We start from the raw sequence: 18,592 nt of genomic DNA on the forward strand, positions 1-18,592 counted from the left end.
CGATTGAATCGGGGATGTGGAACCTGCGGATATGGAGGGCCGACTCTATTGTGCAGAAGACATTAAAAAAAAGGAAAACCTGGGCCGGGCGTGGTGGCTCATGCCTGTAATCCCAACACTTTGGGAGGCCGAGGCGGATGGATCACGATGTCAGGAAATCGAGACCATCCTGGCTAACACGGTGAAACCCCGTCTCTACTAAAAATACAAAAAATTAGCTGGTCATGGTGGTGAGCACCTGTAGTCCCAGCCACTCGGGAGGCTGAGGCAGGAGAATTGCATGAACCCGGGAGGTGGAGGTTGCAGTGAGCCGAGATCACACCACTGCACTCCAGCCTGGGTGACAGAGCGAGACTCGGTCTCAAAAAAAAAAAAAAAAAAAAAAAAAAAAAAAAAAAGAGGAAAACCTGATCAGGCATAGTGGCTCATGCCTGTAATCCCAGCACTTTGGGAGGCTGAGGGGGGCCTCAGATCACTTGAGGTCAGGAGTTCCAGACCAGCCTGGCCAACATGGTAAAACCCTGTCTCTACTAAAAATACAAAAATTAGCCTGTGACGCATGCCTGTAATCCAGCTACTCTGGAGGCTGGGGCAGGAGAATCGCTGGAACCTAGGAGGCGGAGACTGCAGTGAGCCAAGATTGTGCCACTGCACTCCAGCCTGGGTGACAGAGTGAGACTGCCTCAAAAAAAAAAAAGGAAAACCAGTGTCAAAACACTAAAATGCATTCCAAATCAAGTGGCTATGATTTGTGGCACTCCTTCGAATTAGCAGTGATAATCAAGAAATGAAAATTGCAATTATTTCTCCTGGGAAAACTACTCAGTACTATACACTATATGCAGAAGAAAATGGTAAGGGCTGAGAAGGTAACAGTGTTCAGTTGGTATTTTATTTCTCCTGGAAGACGCAGGGATTGGGAGGGAGGCAAGGATAAAGCCACGGAAGAAGTAATCAAGACTTCATAGTATTAAGGACGGTGGAAAACTTCCCCAGCCAAAGGAGCAGTTCTGAGTGCTTTGCTATACATTCCTAGGACAATATAATGAAGAAAAGATACAGACCGACATGGGACTTCTTCATGCCCCAAACTGAACTTACTTATTTTCATTTGTTGTCTTTTAAACCACAGAAGTGCTAACTGAATAACCCTATGAAATGCAATAGAGTTCAGATATCTTAGAGAATCATAAAAATAGAAATGGAAGTTTTCTTTATTTTATTCTGGAGGGAAAGGGCTGTTTTGGGCACTTTTCATGGCTGGGGGAGCAGAACTGATTTACTTGTTAATCTTTTTGGCAACTGAGAAATCCAGGAGGCTGGAGTGCAGTGGCACAATCTCGGCTCACTGCAACCTTCGCCTCCTGGATTCAAATGATTCTCCTGCCTCAGCCTCTTGAGTAGCTGGGATTACAGGCACCCACCACCATGCCTGGCTAATTTTTGTATTTTTAGTAGAGATGGGGGTTTCACCATGTTGGCCAGGCTGGTCTCGAACTCCCGACCTCAGGTGATCTGCCCACCTTGGCCTCCCAAGTGCTGGGATTACAGGCATGAGTGCCCAGACGGCAATTGAGAAATGTTAACTTCGGATTCCTAGCTGTGAACTTCCTCTTTATCAGCAACTGACTCCATACTGGAACATTTTCAAAGGAGTGCTAATAAGATTCACCCATCAAATATGTGGTGTATTACAAGATCAATGACACCCTATAGCCTTTGTTCCCATGGGCAACTTTGCTGTAAGACACGTAGTTAAGAATCATACATACCTCAGAAAGAATTTGACATGTATTTTCAAATGCAGTGAGTTAGGCAGAATGCAAAGCAGAGTAACAAGAGTTAATGTTTTTACCTACTGCTTACTTTTGCATTTTACATGTGTATTTAATATGTTCAATGTAGCAAGAATTGCTGATATTATTACTGTGAGATGACACATGTAAAAACAACACTAGGAACAGGTAGTATACATCAAGACCAACACGAATGCATTGATAAAGATGGGAAACACAAGAGAAAAACATTAAATAGTCTTATTACAAGAAAAAAGGGTAAGGGTTAAATGATTGAAAATCTAAACAAAATTAATATACAGATTTACTGTTTTCCATTCAGTGCATGAAAGAATTATCTGGATATAAAAATCAAGTATCCTTACATTCTGGGTTTCTTGGATACAATTTTCTCCTCAAAAATAATTTTTCAACTATTTCAGGAAATTTTTAAATCTAAAATAACTCTTTTTAATCTGGGCTCCAAGAAGAAAAAAGAAATAAATACTTATAATGAATTGACTGCTCTGCCTTGAAAAAAAAAATGAATTTTACTTTTAGGTTAGAAATAATGGGGATCATGATGCAATTCATATTCTAGTATTAACCCCAAAATAAGGGTAGATAAAATCATATTCATCATTCTTTGTGATAAGAAATAATACCTTCTCAGAAGGCAAAGAAAAGAATTTCAAGATCAGTAACAATGGAGAAGAGTCAACAAAATGTTTGAAAATTCTAGCATTATAAGATTAAGCTTAATCAAAGGACTGTCAATTTTTATATGATTGTCATAAAATATGAAAGTCAAAATTCTTCTTGGCAAAGTCAGGTGTCTGGACAAACTGTCACCTTCATTCAGGTTACCTTGGCTTGAGGTAAAGACCTTTCCATCTGAATTTGCATGAAAGGTTTCTGCAGCTGGACAGCACGAGGCTGTTCTCCAGTGTGCACTCCTAGGCACCTGAACATTGTGTGTGATTAACTGAGGCTCATTTTATTATAGTTTAAGTCTGCAACATAAATTTAATTCAGCTTTTTTTTCTCAACAGTTCTGCCTAGTATCCCTGTTTAGGCACAGGCAAAATCTTTATTTTTACAAGGACTAAATCATTATGAATTTGAGAGAGGTTAAGTCATCAGGAACTAGTACATACAGTCATGTGTTACTTAATGATAAGTATACATTCTGAGAAATGCATCGTCAGGCAATATTGTCCTTGTCTGAACATCATAGAGTGTACTTACACGAACCTAGATGGTATAGCCTCCTACACACCTAGGCTATATAATATAAACTATTGCTCCTAGGCTACAAACCTGTACAGCATGTTACTGTACTGAACACCGAAGGCAACTGTAATACAATGGTATTTGTGTATCTAAGCATAGAAAAGATACAGTAAAAATAGGGTGTTATAATCTTACAGGACCACTGCTGTATACGCAGTCTGTGGTTGATTGAAATGTCATTATGAGCTGCATGACTATATCCTGCCAAATTTTCACTTTAGAGACTACAAGCCTAAAGGACAGAGAAGATTCCTCTTACCTGCGATTAAACAATGCTTTTCAAAGTCTCTGGAGTTTGGATTCATAGTTGGTATTTATCAATGGTTGTTTGTATCACAATTTTAACATAAAGGATGACCCAGTTATCTTTCAGAGTCTAAAATTAAAGTCCTCATATCTTTCTATTGTGATTTTGGTGTATGTATGTATAATTAAGCACAAAATCCCAAAAGATCTGGAAAGTGCCATAGAGCAAGGTGCTTTCATAAGGGAAGTAGATTAAAAAAAATTTATTCTTTTTTGAACAGTCAGTTACACAATGTAGTTTTGGCCTGCTGAACTCAATAGCTAGATAAAGCAAAGTTACTATCAATGATTTGCTCCTGAATAAAAGCCTTATATCCCAGGAACAGAGCACGGGCTCCCTGGCCAGTGAGAACCAATACCAGTCAATTCTGCTGGTAGCAAGCAAGATACCTGGATAGAAAAGCAGCATTCCAGAGGCCTCAGGAGTGCTAATAACTCTCTTCTCCCTTGTGCTCAAAGTCTCGTTCTATGTATTTATTTCTAGTGTCTGTAAGAATATGCTTACAAAAAGTCTGAATAAAAACCAGATACCATTTGACATTAGTATGTTATTAAAAATTTACCTCTAGTACTCCTGGTGAGAAGTGACAAATTCAAGCAAATGGTTTTGTTATCACTTTTGGGCTGCATCATGTTAAAGAGAAAAGATGTTGCTAAAAATATGACAACCCCTGTCACTTTATTGCTATGGTCTAAGTGATTTGGGCTATTTAATGATTTCTGTATCATCTAAGACAAACAAATCAAGAACTCCGTTTAAAGCAGTTATTGCAGAAATATACTGTGTGAGGCCCCAGTTAAGCTTTTACTGATTTGAAGTGTTTTTCTCAAATAAAAATTAAAAAACTACTTTTCACTGAAGATAACTGAGAAATTGATTCAACATAAAGACGAAGACAAATTTTCTTCTATTTTTTGAGACAGTACACTTTGTGATTCACAGGATAACTTGCATCAGACGCAATTTAATGAAAGCTCTCAAATAAGCGATTTTATTCCTATCCATGATTGCAGACATTTACAAAACCATAACATCTGAGTTCACCTTAAAAAATAACTTATATAAAGCAGTGATATACACAGCACAAAATAGTTCAGGGAGGGGGCAGGAGCAACTTGTAATAATTAAAATGTAAACGTGAAAAAAAGGATGGAATAAAAGTCCCTACTTATTTCTACTTAAGATGTCATGTGATAATATTTTACAATGTCCTGTGGGTCAATGTATGTATGTGTATATGTCTGTATAACATACACATATACAGTACATTCTCTTTCCCACACATATACATACACACATAATTATTTGCAGTTCAGTTTAGGGCAATTCTAATATGCCACTCCGTACAGTTGTTTGAATCACGTTTGGACCCGCTTTCTTCACAAAAGAGGGGAGAGAGCAGGAAATAAAAAGGTTGGTTTGGTGTGACTGAGATTCCTTTGTTTAACTGTACACTGTGATGAATAATTTTCTTCCGTAGTAGTTCTGTGAAGGGCTGACTCACTGTGGTTTTTCATGAGGAGACTTGGTAATGGATCACACGCTCATTGTCATGCTAGGGGAGTACTAGAAGGAAAGAAGAATCCATATTTTAACAACAATTCTTTTAGAGATCACTAAGGTTTTTCTTGGTACAATAGAAACGATGAATTCTAATTTCTTATCATTTATGTGCAAGCTTTTCATCTCATACAACATAAAATAAGAAACTATAAAAAAGTAAACTGATAGAGACTTAAACTTAGTACTGAAATGTTAAATATTTCCCCTGGAAAGCATCAAGTCCTATTCTCTCCCTGCACTCAAAAGGCTGATCATTACCCACTCTCTCTGCCTCCTCCCTCCAGACAGACTTACGTTTTGAAGGTACTTGTAAAAACCTTGGGTAAATTTAGTCCAAGGCTGGATCATAACTAAGTAAGTATGAGGACTAGTCTTTGCTGTCTACTAGCTTGTAAACTGAGGAGGCTACCTAACCTGTCTTGACTTCAGTTTCCCTATCTGTAAAGGGGCTTGGGGAAGATGAGATATAAAATCCTTAAACCATGTATTTATTGAATACACAGAAAGTGCTCAGCAAGTGTTAGGTTAATATTGTAGGGAAACAAAACAAAAACAACTCCGAGCTGGCCCTGGGAAGCTCTCATTAAAGCATTTAAAATACTTAAGAGTCTAATTTACACTTCAGCATTTAACCATCTTGCCCATAATCTGTGACTCTAATCTTTTTTGTTTGTTTGAAACAGGGTCTCACTCTGTAACTCAGGCTGGAGTGCAGTGGTGTGATCTCAGCTCACTGCAACCCTGACCTCCCTGGGCTCAGGTGATCCCACCACCTCAGCCTCCCCAGTAGCTGGGACTATAGGCACACACCACCACGCATGGCTAATTTTTGTATTTTTTTGTAGAGATGGGGTTTCACCATGTTGCCCAGGCTGGTCTCAAACTCCTGGGCTCAAGCAATCTGCTCGCCTTGGTCTCCGAAGTGCTGAGATTACAGGCGTGAGACCCTGTGCTCGGCCTGTAACTGACTGTAATCCACAGTCATTTTTGCACATGAGTAGGAATATCATTGTTACATGTGGACTTGTCAGTTTGATGAAACTGACAAATGATAAAAGGTGAGGGTTTCGGAGATTTGGAAAAAGTGGTTTCAAAAATGATTTAGAGAGAAATAAAGAGCAACTATTTTGCTAATTGTGCCATTGTACCCTCATATTCTTGGGGAACAGACTGTGACAGAAAAGTTCTACAGCAGCACCATGCAAGAGAACTTTCTTCAACGACATACCTGTTTTGTGGTCTGTGCTGTCCAACTTGGAGGTCACTAGACATATGTGCCTACTGAGCACATGACATGTGATTAGTGCAATCAAGACACTAAATGTTTAATGTTATTTAATCTTAATTTATTTAAGTATCCACATGTAGCTAGTGGTTACCATTTTGAACAGCACAGCTCTAGACTATCTGAGCTGTGGGGAGAAGCATCTAATCCCACATGGTAATCCACTCTTTGGATGAAGACAGTTTCTAAATTAAAATGTAAATGTGGACCCTGAAATGTTTTAAATGTTTTATTGGAAACCCATGAGGACCAGGGTAAAAGGCAATTCCTTTCAACATGCTAATAACAACTGTGTCTCCTGGAAAAAGGCAGATAAAGTCAAAGGGATTGGTCCCAGGCCCCAGGAACCTAACCAGAAGCTGTGATAATCCTGGGTAGGTGAGCACGAACTTTTCAGAAAGTTGGCAGAAAGAGAATAAAATGAAGTGAATTATAGACAAGCTGAGACTGGCTGCAGAAATCAGAAAAGATACACAGGTGTGTACTAATGTAAGGAAGGATTATAGTGTGAAAGCAGGACTCCCCAGGGAAGAGCACAGAGGGGCAATGGCTCAGCTGGCACATGTCTGGGCCAGATGTCATTAGGGCTCAAACCAAAAACATGCACTGTTCCTGAGGAAAGGTGGGTGATTACGCCTGGAAAAGGGTCACTGGACCATAGGAAAAGGATTGTTTAATCCTTTAAACATGCATTACATCAAGGAAAATCTATTAATACTTGTTAATCACTTCACAGCCTACAGTGTTTCAGTACAGGAAAGTGAAATTACATACTTGAACTGATCCTGTATGTAGGATTATAGTGAGTATATGGTGATAAAAAGGGGAGACTTTTCAGACAGATCATAGGAGAAAAAAAAAAAAAGGGAAACTGCCAGAAACAAGAAAGGGGATTCAGTTTAGACAACCTCTCCCCTTGATCATAGCAGCAGAAAAGCAAAGCAAAGCAAAACCCCCAGTCATAGACAAATGCTGATGACATGGAACCGATCCCTGACCCTGTGTCAGAGGGGAACAGACTACCATTTCATCACATCACATTTCAACCTACCATTTCATCATCACAAATATGATACCATTTAATATGTTTACTCAATTGATTCCACGCACATAATGTGATTCCACGTCTCACATTATAAACAATGACAGCATGCTTCAACTATTCAGAGCCTGTGGCTAAACAGAACTATACTTTGGTATTTAAAAGTTTAGAGGCAAGAATAAATAAAAAGAAAATAAGTGGTTAGCAAGATTTTACTAGAGTAGAAAAAATCAGAGAATATGGCAAAATGGGCACAGATAAATTTAATCTATGCTTTCCACAGCTACTGTTATTTACAATCAATACTGGTGATTCCATCAGTCCAATATAACTTTCTGTGATGATGATGTTATAATTCTGTGCTGTTTACTGCAACAGCCACCAGCCAGAGGTTGCTACTGAGTTCATGAAATGTAGCTAGTACAACTTAGGAACTGAAATTTTAGTTGTATGTAATTTTAAATAATAGGGCAGCTAGATAATCAATCATTCTTTTAAAACAAAGATCTTATTGAGTATACTGTGTCAATAATATAAAACAGTAAAAGATACTAAGCATTTCAGAAAGGACCTCAAAGGAAATGCTTTTTAAAAAAGTTTCTGGGGCCGGGCGTGGTGGCTTACGCCTGTAATTCCAGCACTTTGGGAGGCTGAGGCGGGTGGATCACGAGGTCAGGAGTTTGAGACCAGCCTGGCCAAGATGATGAAACTCTGTCTCTACTAAAAAATACAAAAAGTTAGCCAGGCAAGGTGACAGGTGCCTGTAATCCCAGCTACTCAGGAGGCTGAGGCAGGAGAATCGCTTGAACCCAGGAGGCGGAGGTTGCAGTGAGCCAAGATTGCATCACTGCACTCTAGCCTGGGCGATAGAGCAAGACTTCGTCTCAAAAAAAAAAAAAGTATTATTCCAGTTCATTCATATGTCAGGTTATGTTAGAAAATAGTGTTGAAAATATAGAATAGCCTTCATTATAATATACATTGTTAAGAGTGTGTATATATGTAAAGCTATACATATGCATATACTCTATTATCAAGCATTTTTATTTATTGCTATCATCTCAACACTGGCAACTGTTAACATTTTTTATCTGTGATATTTCAAATGTTTTAAGTCAATCTTACAGAAAAATGATACTTTGTTACTGATTTGTTGGGAAGTTAAAAGAGAGGTTGGCCCAGGGAGGAAACTGAGTGAAAAAATAGAGAAAATGAGGGCCCAATTCAGTCAAAATGGAAGCATCAGCTCCACGCAATACAATACAACTCAGAAAAAGGAGCAACTGGCCGGGCACGGTGGGTCACACCTATAATCCCAGCACTTTGGGAGGCCGAGGTGGGTGGATCATGAGGTCAGGAGTTCGAGACCAGCCTGACCAACACGGTGAAACCCCGTTTCTACTAAAAATACAAAAATTAGCCAGGCATGGTGGCACACGCCTGTAATCCCAGCTACTCAGGAGGCTGAGTTGGGATAACTGCTTGAACCCAGGAGGCAGAGGTTGCAGTGAGCCAAGATCGCACCATTGCACTCCAGCCTGGGCAACAGAATGAGACTCTGGTCTCAAAAAAAAAAAATAAAAAAATAAAAAAATAAAAAGAAAGAAAAGAAAAGGAGCAACCATCTAATAAAGTTTAATTTTTGAGTAGTACAAATAACTGTAATATGGTATGCTAAATGTATTTAGTACAGTAAAATAGTTTGTATTTATGCCTGGGTGTCTACATATGCAATGTGCTATTTACATTCCTAAGGCTGTAAACTGCTCATGTTCAGCCACCATTACTGAAACTACTTCAAAAAATGAAATAAGGGGAAATAACAAAATTTCTAGGAAAGCTCATAGAATGGGCAAGCAAAAAGGAATTTTGCTATAGATTACTATTCTTCAAAGTAGTAGAGAAGTGGCTTATAATTTTCCAGAAGTAAAGCAAGAGTAGGTGTTAAATGGAGTATCACATTTAGAGACATAAAATATTCATGGTGTACTGTGCTGAGACCACACTTCAATGTTTCTATTGTACTGCTGCATCAATATGTGATGACATATTGTAATGTTTATGCCAAAATGCTGTGATATCAGGTTGCCCTGTTTCAAAACTATTCTGTGAGTCTGGCTCTCCTTAACCAAATGATAAAATAGCTCTTACAAAGCAGTCAACAGCATTACAGTTTGGTTCGGTTAAAAATGTAACCCTTAAAGATATTATTTTAAATGTATGCCAACTTATTTTATCTTTTAATGTGAAATGAGATAGCACGCCTCGCTATGAACTTGTGATTTTTTCCTTATTATGCCCAGTTCATGTACCATAAAATCCAGAGATTCCATGAAGTCTTTGAACAATGTGTATAAATTTCTGTTTATACATGTCAGGAACACTTCAATTCCCACTATATTTCTGTTTAAGTGTCTGTATGATACTTTGTTTTCTTAATGAGAGAGAAATAAAGAACAGTTCCTCTACCCTGAGCTAAACAAAAGTGAAATAAATTGAAATAAATTTAGTATTTATATGATTACATTAAAAAATGGGGGCTGATGTGATTTCTTTACAATAGCAGAAAATGACAAAGGGGGGTAAGGGAATGACAGATAATCTACCATCTTGTTTGTAATTCCTATTTGATGCCATTATTTTAATATCATGTTTACTCAATTGGTTATATTTCAGTGCCATGGGAAAATATTTTGCTAAATTAATTCAGGAAATAAGACTAGCTACTTTCTTCACTTGAGAAGCATGAAAAACTATTTTTTTGAACTAAGGCTTTTTTGTAGTCTGTACTTTCCAAAACAAACATTTTTACAGTTTGAACACTAGGGGGCATCTTTGTTTCTTGAAATAAAGGGTCTTGGTTGTGATTAAAAAAAAAAAAAAAAAAAAAAAACCCTAAGCAGTGAAACATTTTTTGATTCGCATTTTGTTTTGTCAAGCATGTTGGCACCGCAAGGTGTATGACTTCGGGCTGGGCATTTTTGTTTCTATATTAATTGAATGAAGCAGCATGTGTGACTGTCAAGAGACTAGGATAGTATCCAGTACATAAAGAGTACTCAATAGATATTTGCTCCCTTCCCAGGCCTCCTTCTGTGATTTAACTTCAAGATAAAACCCGACAGATCCTTAAAAGGCAGACTGCTCAAAAATATGTGCTTTCAGAGTTATGTGTATTAAACACTAGAACTTGCATGTTCATTTATTGAACAATGTTTTCTTTTTGAATTCATTAAGAGTTCTGCTTTTCCTTGATTATAGCAAAGCTAACTTATTGGGGATAACTAGCTTATTTACTTCTTCAAAGCCTTACATTTGTCGGCACCAAATCTCTTTTGTCTTTCTTCCTCTCTCCTCTTATTGCTTGATTTTATGAAAAGGTCTAAACAAAAATGTATGGTAATATGACAGAGAAAGCCACAGATAACAATGATATCATTCATATCAAGTTCCTTCTTCTCAGGAGACAGAAGAATGGAGAAGCCAGTGTGGACCTGCTTCCAAGGCTGTACTACCCTCCAGGGTGGTGGTGCAGTTTCTCAGTCCACCATCAAATTATTTTTCCTTTTATAGCGTTTCTGGTGGGGACAGGAGACAAGGAAGGAAGAGAAAGCAGGGAACTTCTGTTTGCTGCTAACTCTGCCGGCAGTCTAGCATTGAACCCGCTTAGGTTCAGGGGCAGGGAGGGTGGGCCAGAAGTTAGGGGTGGAAGAAGCCCTGTTCCAGCTGCTCTCGTTTCTAAATGCACATATTCACAGAAGAATCTGTTGTTTGCCATGTGCATAGTCCATTAGGGATTGAAGGGAGAAGCTGGGGCTTATTCTGTGCAAGGAAGTTCTGCACGTCCTGGCATATCTGAATCTTTGCCCCAGTGAAGAGCTTTCTGATGCCACTTCTGAATTGGTACCCCTCTTCCAACTGTTAAACAAGACAGCAGTCACTAATGACAAATCTGGGAAGGAAGTAGAGGGAAGAGTTCCTCTTGTCACTGCCCATAAGTGAAAGTCACGTGGAACCTTTTTAAAAAAGTTTTTTTTCCAACTCCGAATTAATCATTTCCTCTGACTTTTAAAATACATGGCTTATGTATATTAATCTGACATGTTTTAGTTACATAAACATCTGTTTTTCCTATTGGGTTGCACTCTTTGAGAGTAGGTGTTATATTTATTTCAGAATACCTTGGTCTTAACCTGATGCTTTGCATATAATAGGCTCAATAAATGTTAAACTGAATTGAATTATCAAATACCTCACTGAATTATACCATTTTATTGCTGGTACTCGAAAAGGAAATAAATGTCTTTAATTAGATAAAAGTGAACATAGGAAAATTAATTTGTCCATAGTTTTGGAGCAAACCACTCAAAGAACCAGGATCTAAAAAATAATTCCCATAATCTTAAGCATTATGACTTAAATTATGTAGCTTCTCATGTTTTTACTTAACACTGACAGGCTAAATATTTTTTTTACTGTAAATTGTTACACATAAAAAACTTCTTTGTCCTCACTAATCATATATTGCCTGCAAGTAAAACAAACTACAGATCAGCATAATTTTAACAGAAATGAAGTCTAAAAACAGGGGAAGTCTTGTCCCCTGCAAAGGTCCTACAGGGATATCAGAACTACAAGAATCCACAGAGCATTCAATCTTGTATTCTGTTTTGGGAATGGAACAGCCACTCTGTATAAAGGCAGATGTGCTATTAGCCAGTCCTTCAAATTCTGATGGTATCACCTCTCGTAAACGCTGAGTTGGGCAAAATGAGGGTAGTCTCTCTTCTGATTCTGACTGTAGTTTGGTAGGCCCTCCATAAGAAATTTTAAGGATGACATGAATCCTATGAAGATGAAATTCATTTGGGTTTTGAAATCTTTTATGCTACATTCCAATTCAGTGGTTCTTAGCAGAGAATGTATACCAGCATCAGTAACAAAGCTTTTCTACATTCAAGTATGCCCAGCCCCACTCCTGGAAATTCTGATTCACTAAGTCTAGGGAGAGTTCTGGGAAACTGTATTTTAAAAAATTCCATTGGGGTTTCTAATGTGAAATATTAATATAAAAAAATCATTACATTATGTAGAACTCCTTAAGAAAAGGCACCATTTTGCCTTTTTGGTCTCTCCAGTACCTAGCATATTGCCTTGGCATGTGGTAAGTGCTCAGTAATTGCTTGTTAAATGAAAGAATTTTATTGCTTCTCTTTTTGGTTCTGTCTACTTCTATGGAGATATAGAATGAACTTTTGTGTAACAGTACAATCACACGCAAGCAGCGACTTGGGTATTCAGCTCACGTTAACAGACTGCCAATTTGGCCTTCAGTCCAGTGAGGTCTACTATATAAAGTAAGAACAGACTTTTTAGATTTTGAGGACAGCACTGAACCAGACCTAGTTTTGCAGCAACCTGAGACATTTTAGTAGCATGAAAACTTATAAAAAGTATCAAACAGGCAATCTGTTTCCAGTTTGTTCCTTTACAGTGGAGGTTCTCAATGAGAAAATTATTATTATGGTTTTTCTAACTATGTACACAGAATAAAAAAGAAAAAGTTTGTTTTAAAAATTATTTTCAAAGATATTCCACTTAAAGGTTCTCCTGACTTGTAAAAGATAAACCTGTTGAACTCTAGATAAACAGCAGTAAAAGTGGCTTTATGCATTTATTCTAGCAGAAGAGCTTCAGATATAAAATCTAGGTAAAATATAGTCAAGGGAATACTTACACTCTCACTCTGAAAAGGATTTAAGAAATTTCCCCCCATTTCGCCATCATCCCTTGGAGTGCCCGGTTGATTACTCAGGCTCATATTATTGGGAGAATTCTGTAAACAAGATTTAGAAAACAAGGCATTGTTGAAGATTTTAATTTCCCTCTTGCATTGTACTGTTTCGAATATTGAATCTATAGCAGCATCCCTAAGGACAAAGCATACTTATAATTTTAATCTTAGACTTCCACCATGTATTCTATTTCATTCTTTGCACTTTGACAAGTACTAATGCCTTCCCAAATGAAAATTTAAAAAACAATCAAAAAACCCCCAATAACCTACCACAACTATTTTCTTAGTTTCAGAATCAATATTTATTCAATTTCCCACCCTCAGCTTATAGAGTTCCTAAAACTCTGGAGAGTTTAAAACATTCCCAGCAGGGGCATGATGAAGAGATCCTACCCACTGATAAGGCAAGATGGAACAATAACTCCCTTAGTCACTTCACTAACCAAACTTTGAAAGGTCACTGTTTTAATACACATTTCCTTTTAATTCGACATGCAGTATACAGATAACACTATTTCAACCATTTTTACATGAACTTTAAGGAAAAAAGAAAGATAGCTAACAACTGTAGTTAAGAACAAGAGACACCTTAGGACTTGAGAATTTATTATGTACTTTTAGAGGAAAAGGGGCTCAAAAGAAAACTGCTTTAGAACATTTTCCTATCAGTTTAAGAGTAGATTTACTTTGGAACTTTCCTCGAAGATAAAATGACTGCTATTAGCAATCTAACCGAACACCAAGTTAGCAGTGCGTTGCTTCATATTCTATTTAAATTTGCTAGTCTCACTATTACCGCACAATTTTAGCCATGGCAGGATACCTGATACTCCACATCAATAGGAAATGTAGAATGACACTGGACTATAAACCATGTTTATACAGTAGTATAACTGTAATTCTTTGAAGGTCCAATTTATTAACTTGTAAAAAAAACTTCAGAGTTAAACATTTTTAGTTGTTATTTCAAATGGAAGAAAGAGTTTAGATACCTTTTCCTAAGCCATTCCTATTTATATTGTTTTGGAATTAGTTTTTAGATTTCTTTTAAAGAAAATTGCTCAGAGAATTTTGTCTTAACTACAACAACTTGTATCATAAAAATTAACATTTCATGAATGAGTTATACCCACAAGAAAATGGTTAAAATGTAAATTAGAGACAGATAGATGGGCTGGTAGAAATACACTGTGTCTTGTCTTGCTGTGCACCCCGCAGGGAGGATCTGAGAACAAGGATCCTCTGAAGTCCATTGGAGCTCTCTATGTCAAGAAACCCCAAGGACTTGGGAAACATACTTTGAGAGCATAAAGAGGATTCTATTTTTTTGATAAATTTTTCTCTGAAAATGTTAGTTACCCAAGTATATAGAAAAGCAACTATACTTTGAAATGAATCTGAGTATCTTGATTTCCTGGGAAAAAAATTAAGTAAAATTTAACTAACTGCATTATTTTAGAATTCATTACTTATTAAAGTTATTAGGTTAAATAAACTGTACCTTGAAAACAGGAATGATAATGCTGACTTAGCTCAAAAAGGAAACTGAATTTATAAAAAATATTGTAAGATTTACTCATAATTTATAAATTCTTTTGGATTTCTGTCATTTTATATATAATGGAGAAATTGGTAATACTAGAATAAAATACAATCTGATATATATACACATATATAAGAAAATTCAAGGATGCAGTTGGAAGCTGCATATTTTACACAGTCAAACAAAAGAGTGAAATGAACCCTCTTATTCTTGTGTAACATTCATACCCCCTGCGGTATATAAGGTGCCATGAGAGAAGCAGCGTATCTCAGACTCAGGGTGATTTAAATCTTTGCTGCACATTTGCCATATATCATTTCTTGATTTATAATTCTGAAAGTTTGGCTAACTTCAAACCTGATTCCTAACTCAAAGTGTTGATTTTTAAATATTTAGAATTTGAAAGTAACATTGCATTGCTAATGTTTAAATACATACAAAATACTTCCAATGTTATTATTTCTGTTTTACATGCAACCTCTTCATAGCATGGTGGCTCAGCATTATACTCTTGTGTGTGTGTGTGTGTGTGTGTGTGGTGGGGACGGGTATTTAAGGACTAACAGGAAGATTAAAAGGATACATTCAACACACAAAACTGAGATAAAATCAGATCTCTGAAACCTATTCCTATTCAGCCTACTGGACCATATTTGAAAAGCCTGAAGTGATAGGACAATCGGGTTTTTTTTGGTTTGTTTGTTTTTAACTAGAGTAATCCCTGCAAAATTGAAAAACAAAAGAAGCTCCTCAATGGGAAATCTTAAGAAAATTGTGCTGTCCGTAATCACTGAGTGACACGATGATATGGGCTAAAGGGCATATTCAATATTGGCATCTGAGGGATAGCTAAGACAGTGGTACCAAAAACCATCCCAGAACAGGTAAGGAGGGTAGGTGGCAATGAATTGTGTGTATGCTTCATTTAACTGTAGCTGTATTTGTGTAATATGTCCAGTAGGTTTCATCAACAAGGCAAGAATATGATGTACAAAAAGGACTTAGGTTGGTCAAAAAGGTACTCTACTTGCTTCAGCACAAAAGAGTACAAGATTACTTTTAGATACATTAGGCCCATCGGTTACAGTTATTTCAATGAATGTGCACTTTCTTCCCTACTTTAAGAGTTTTGCTTGAAAAAATATGGTTAGGATTATACTGATACCAGCTTCAAGAAATTTTATTACATTCTCACTTATCATTTCTTCAAGCTGGAAATTCTTTCTCTTAAGCTATGTCATACATGAATGTTTATATACATATATACATACACACATACACACATAATACACCATAAACACAATTTCCTCTGGCTGCCATGTTTAACCCTGTTAGACTTCCTGGTCTGATTTCATCTAGCAGATATTTCATATCTTTTTTTCTTATTTGTTTGCGACATGGTCTCTGTCATCTAGGCTGGAACACAGTGGTGAGATCACAGCTTACTGCAGCCTTGGACTCTTGGGCTCAAGTGATGCTTCTGCCTAAGCCTCCTGGGTAGCCAGGACTACAGATGTGTGCCACCACATCTGGCTAATTTTTAAAATGTTCTGCAGAGACGAGATCTCACTATGTTGCTCAGGCTGGTCACGAATTCCTGGACTCAAGCAATCCTCCTCACTTGGCCTCCCAAAGTGCTGGGATCACAGGTGTGGACCACAGTGCCCAGCTCATATCTTCTCTTAATTAGTAAGTTATTATCCCTTCTCCCATCCTCAAAAATTGTTCGAAGCCTTTTAAAACTTTTTAAAATTTAAAATTTTTCCATTTTCAAATTTAAAAAGTGAACATTTATAGAAACTGTGGCTCTGCCTATAATTAGAATAAAATAATAATGACATTTTTCTAAGTAGTGGATTCTGAATTGCTTTCTCACAGGCTGCCAATAGTGAGTTTTCTAGAGTGTTGTTTTGACTCTGCTAGCTCTCTCAAAGAACAAACTGTCACTTATTCTCCCAGTGGGTACAACTGAGCTAGAACTCAGGTCAGCACACATGAGATGACAGTGTAGATCTCTAGTCATCTACCAGCTCCCTTGTGAACGGTGTAGGATCTCTAACTGGAGCCAAAATTCCTGGGGTCAGAATGCTTAAGGTTGAAAATACTTTCTTGGTAATTTATTAAACATGATATGATCAGAGCTTGTCTTCTCACATACATGTTTTTTTCAAACTCAGAAATATAAATGTGAGATATGTTAATGTGAACTTCAGAATTTCTTTAGTTGCTTTCCTTCTAAGAAAACAAACTGTCCGGGCACGGTGGCTCATGCCTGTAATCCCAGCACTTTGGAAGGCAGAGGCAGGCAGATCACGATGTCAAGAGCTCGAGACTAGCCTGGCCAGCCTGGTGAAACCCCTGTCTCTACTAAAAATACAAAAATTAGCCGGGCATGGTGGTGCGCGCCTGTAATCCCAGCTACTCGGGAGGCTGAGGCAGGAGAATTGCTTGAATCTGGGAGGCAGAGCTTGCAGCGAGCTGAGATTGTGCCACTGTACTCCAGCCTGGGTGACAGAGTGAGACTCTGAGTCAAATAAAAAAAAAAAAAAGAAAGAAAGAAAACAAACCATATACTTCTCTCAACCCTCAACCCCAACTCCAAGGAAAAGGATTTTTGTTTCATTGATTAAATGGGTGACCCCTCAGTTATTAAAGGGATGAATGGAATTTCATATATCATCTTTAAAAGCCTTCTAAATTAAACATAATTCTGCATTCTGAGAAAGAGGCACATGAGTTTTACTAGGTAACGCTCAATTGAGCAAGAAATAATTCTGAAACTTCATTGGAAGCTTTGAATTCATTTTACTTACTGAAATAGTGCCATCAAAGTGCAACTGATAGTGTGAGTTCCTAGCCTTGTCCACAAAAGATTGTATATAGCTAATGAGGAGAAAGATATTTAGTGTCTGTATAGCACTTCATAGCCCTTAACATATGTTCACACTCGATTCTCAACAATTTTATGAAGTAGGCAGGGAATGAACTACAAGCTTTATGTTACAGCTAAGCAAACTATGCCTATGAGAGATTAAGTAATGTGTTCCTGGAACTTGTAAGTACTATAGTAGCATCAGGCTTTCTGATTCTCGATTCGGTACTCTTTATTTATCTTACATATAAAATGGATAAAATAGAGTATTATGTAATAAAAAGTAGAAAAACAATTGAAGTAGTACTTATACACAACATTTAAAATGGAATAAATTTTTTTTTTTTTAAATATGTGATACTGGTACTTGACAAAATACAGATTTAACTGGAGAACTATAGAGCTGTGCCTAGAGACCTAAGAGGGACTTTGAAAATTACCAGGCGATGGCTGGGCACAGTGGCTCACACCTGTAATCCCAGCACTTTGGGAGGCCGAGGTGGATGGATCACCTGAGGTCAGGAGTTCCAGACCAGCCTGACCAACATGGAGAAACTCCGTCTCCATAGGCACATGCCTGTAGTCCCAGCTACTTGGGAGGCTGAGGCAGGAGAATCGTTTGAACCCGGGAGGCGGAGCTTGCAGTGAGCCGAGATCGCGCCACCGCACTCCAGGCTGGGCGACAGAGCAAGACTCCGTCTCAAAAAAAAAAAAAAAAAGAGCGAAACTCTTGACTCAAAAAAAAAAAAAAAAAAAAAAAAAACGACTAAGCAATAATGGTCAAGGCTGTCTTTTGATTCACAAACAAAATTACTAGAAAGAAACAGGATGGAAATGAATGATAATGAATGATTCCTGGAAAACAAAAGGAAGAAGAAAGCTTCTTGAGATAGCTGAACATGTGTTGGAAAAGGAAGAAATGTGGGAAAAGCGGAGTTAGTGACTGTGACTGTGTACACCTCGGAGTCAAAGACTGAAAAAATTAGGCTAGGAGTGGAAAGAGGCAGGGAGAGAAAGAATCTGGGGCAGGGGGTATACAATGTACACGATGCTACTGATGCTCTTAAGAGAAACAGTGACTATGGTGCAACAGGCACTAATGGTACCATCACCCA

The 18,592-nt window shown here is 37.6% G+C and overlaps 1 protein-coding gene across 4 annotated transcripts in view; it reads right to left on the reverse strand.

The window, feature by feature from the left end:
* Positions 1-1,778: 1,778 nt before the first annotated feature.
* The window catches only part of SSBP2 (single stranded DNA binding protein 2), a 329,570-nt gene continuing 312,756 nt past the window's right edge, over positions 1,779-18,592 (reverse strand). The window contains exons 16-17 of one of the 4 annotated variants that reach the window (XM_004087403.3): positions 13,003-13,101; positions 1,779-4,941 (exon numbers count right to left, since the gene is read on the reverse strand). In XM_004087403.3, coding sequence (XP_004087451.1) covers positions 4,912-4,941; positions 13,003-13,101 — 129 coding nt within the window. In that variant the 3' untranslated portion in view covers positions 1,779-4,911. The remainder of the gene's footprint in view (positions 4,942-13,002; positions 13,102-18,592) is intronic. The other 3 variants (XM_004087404.3, XM_003261540.4, XM_003261543.4) reach the window with 3 other exon arrangements.

This window comes from Nomascus leucogenys, chromosome 2 (assembly GCF_006542625.1).
Source record: "Nomascus leucogenys isolate Asia chromosome 2, Asia_NLE_v1, whole genome shotgun sequence".
Taxonomy (NCBI): Eukaryota; Metazoa; Chordata; class Mammalia; order Primates; family Hylobatidae; genus Nomascus; species Nomascus leucogenys.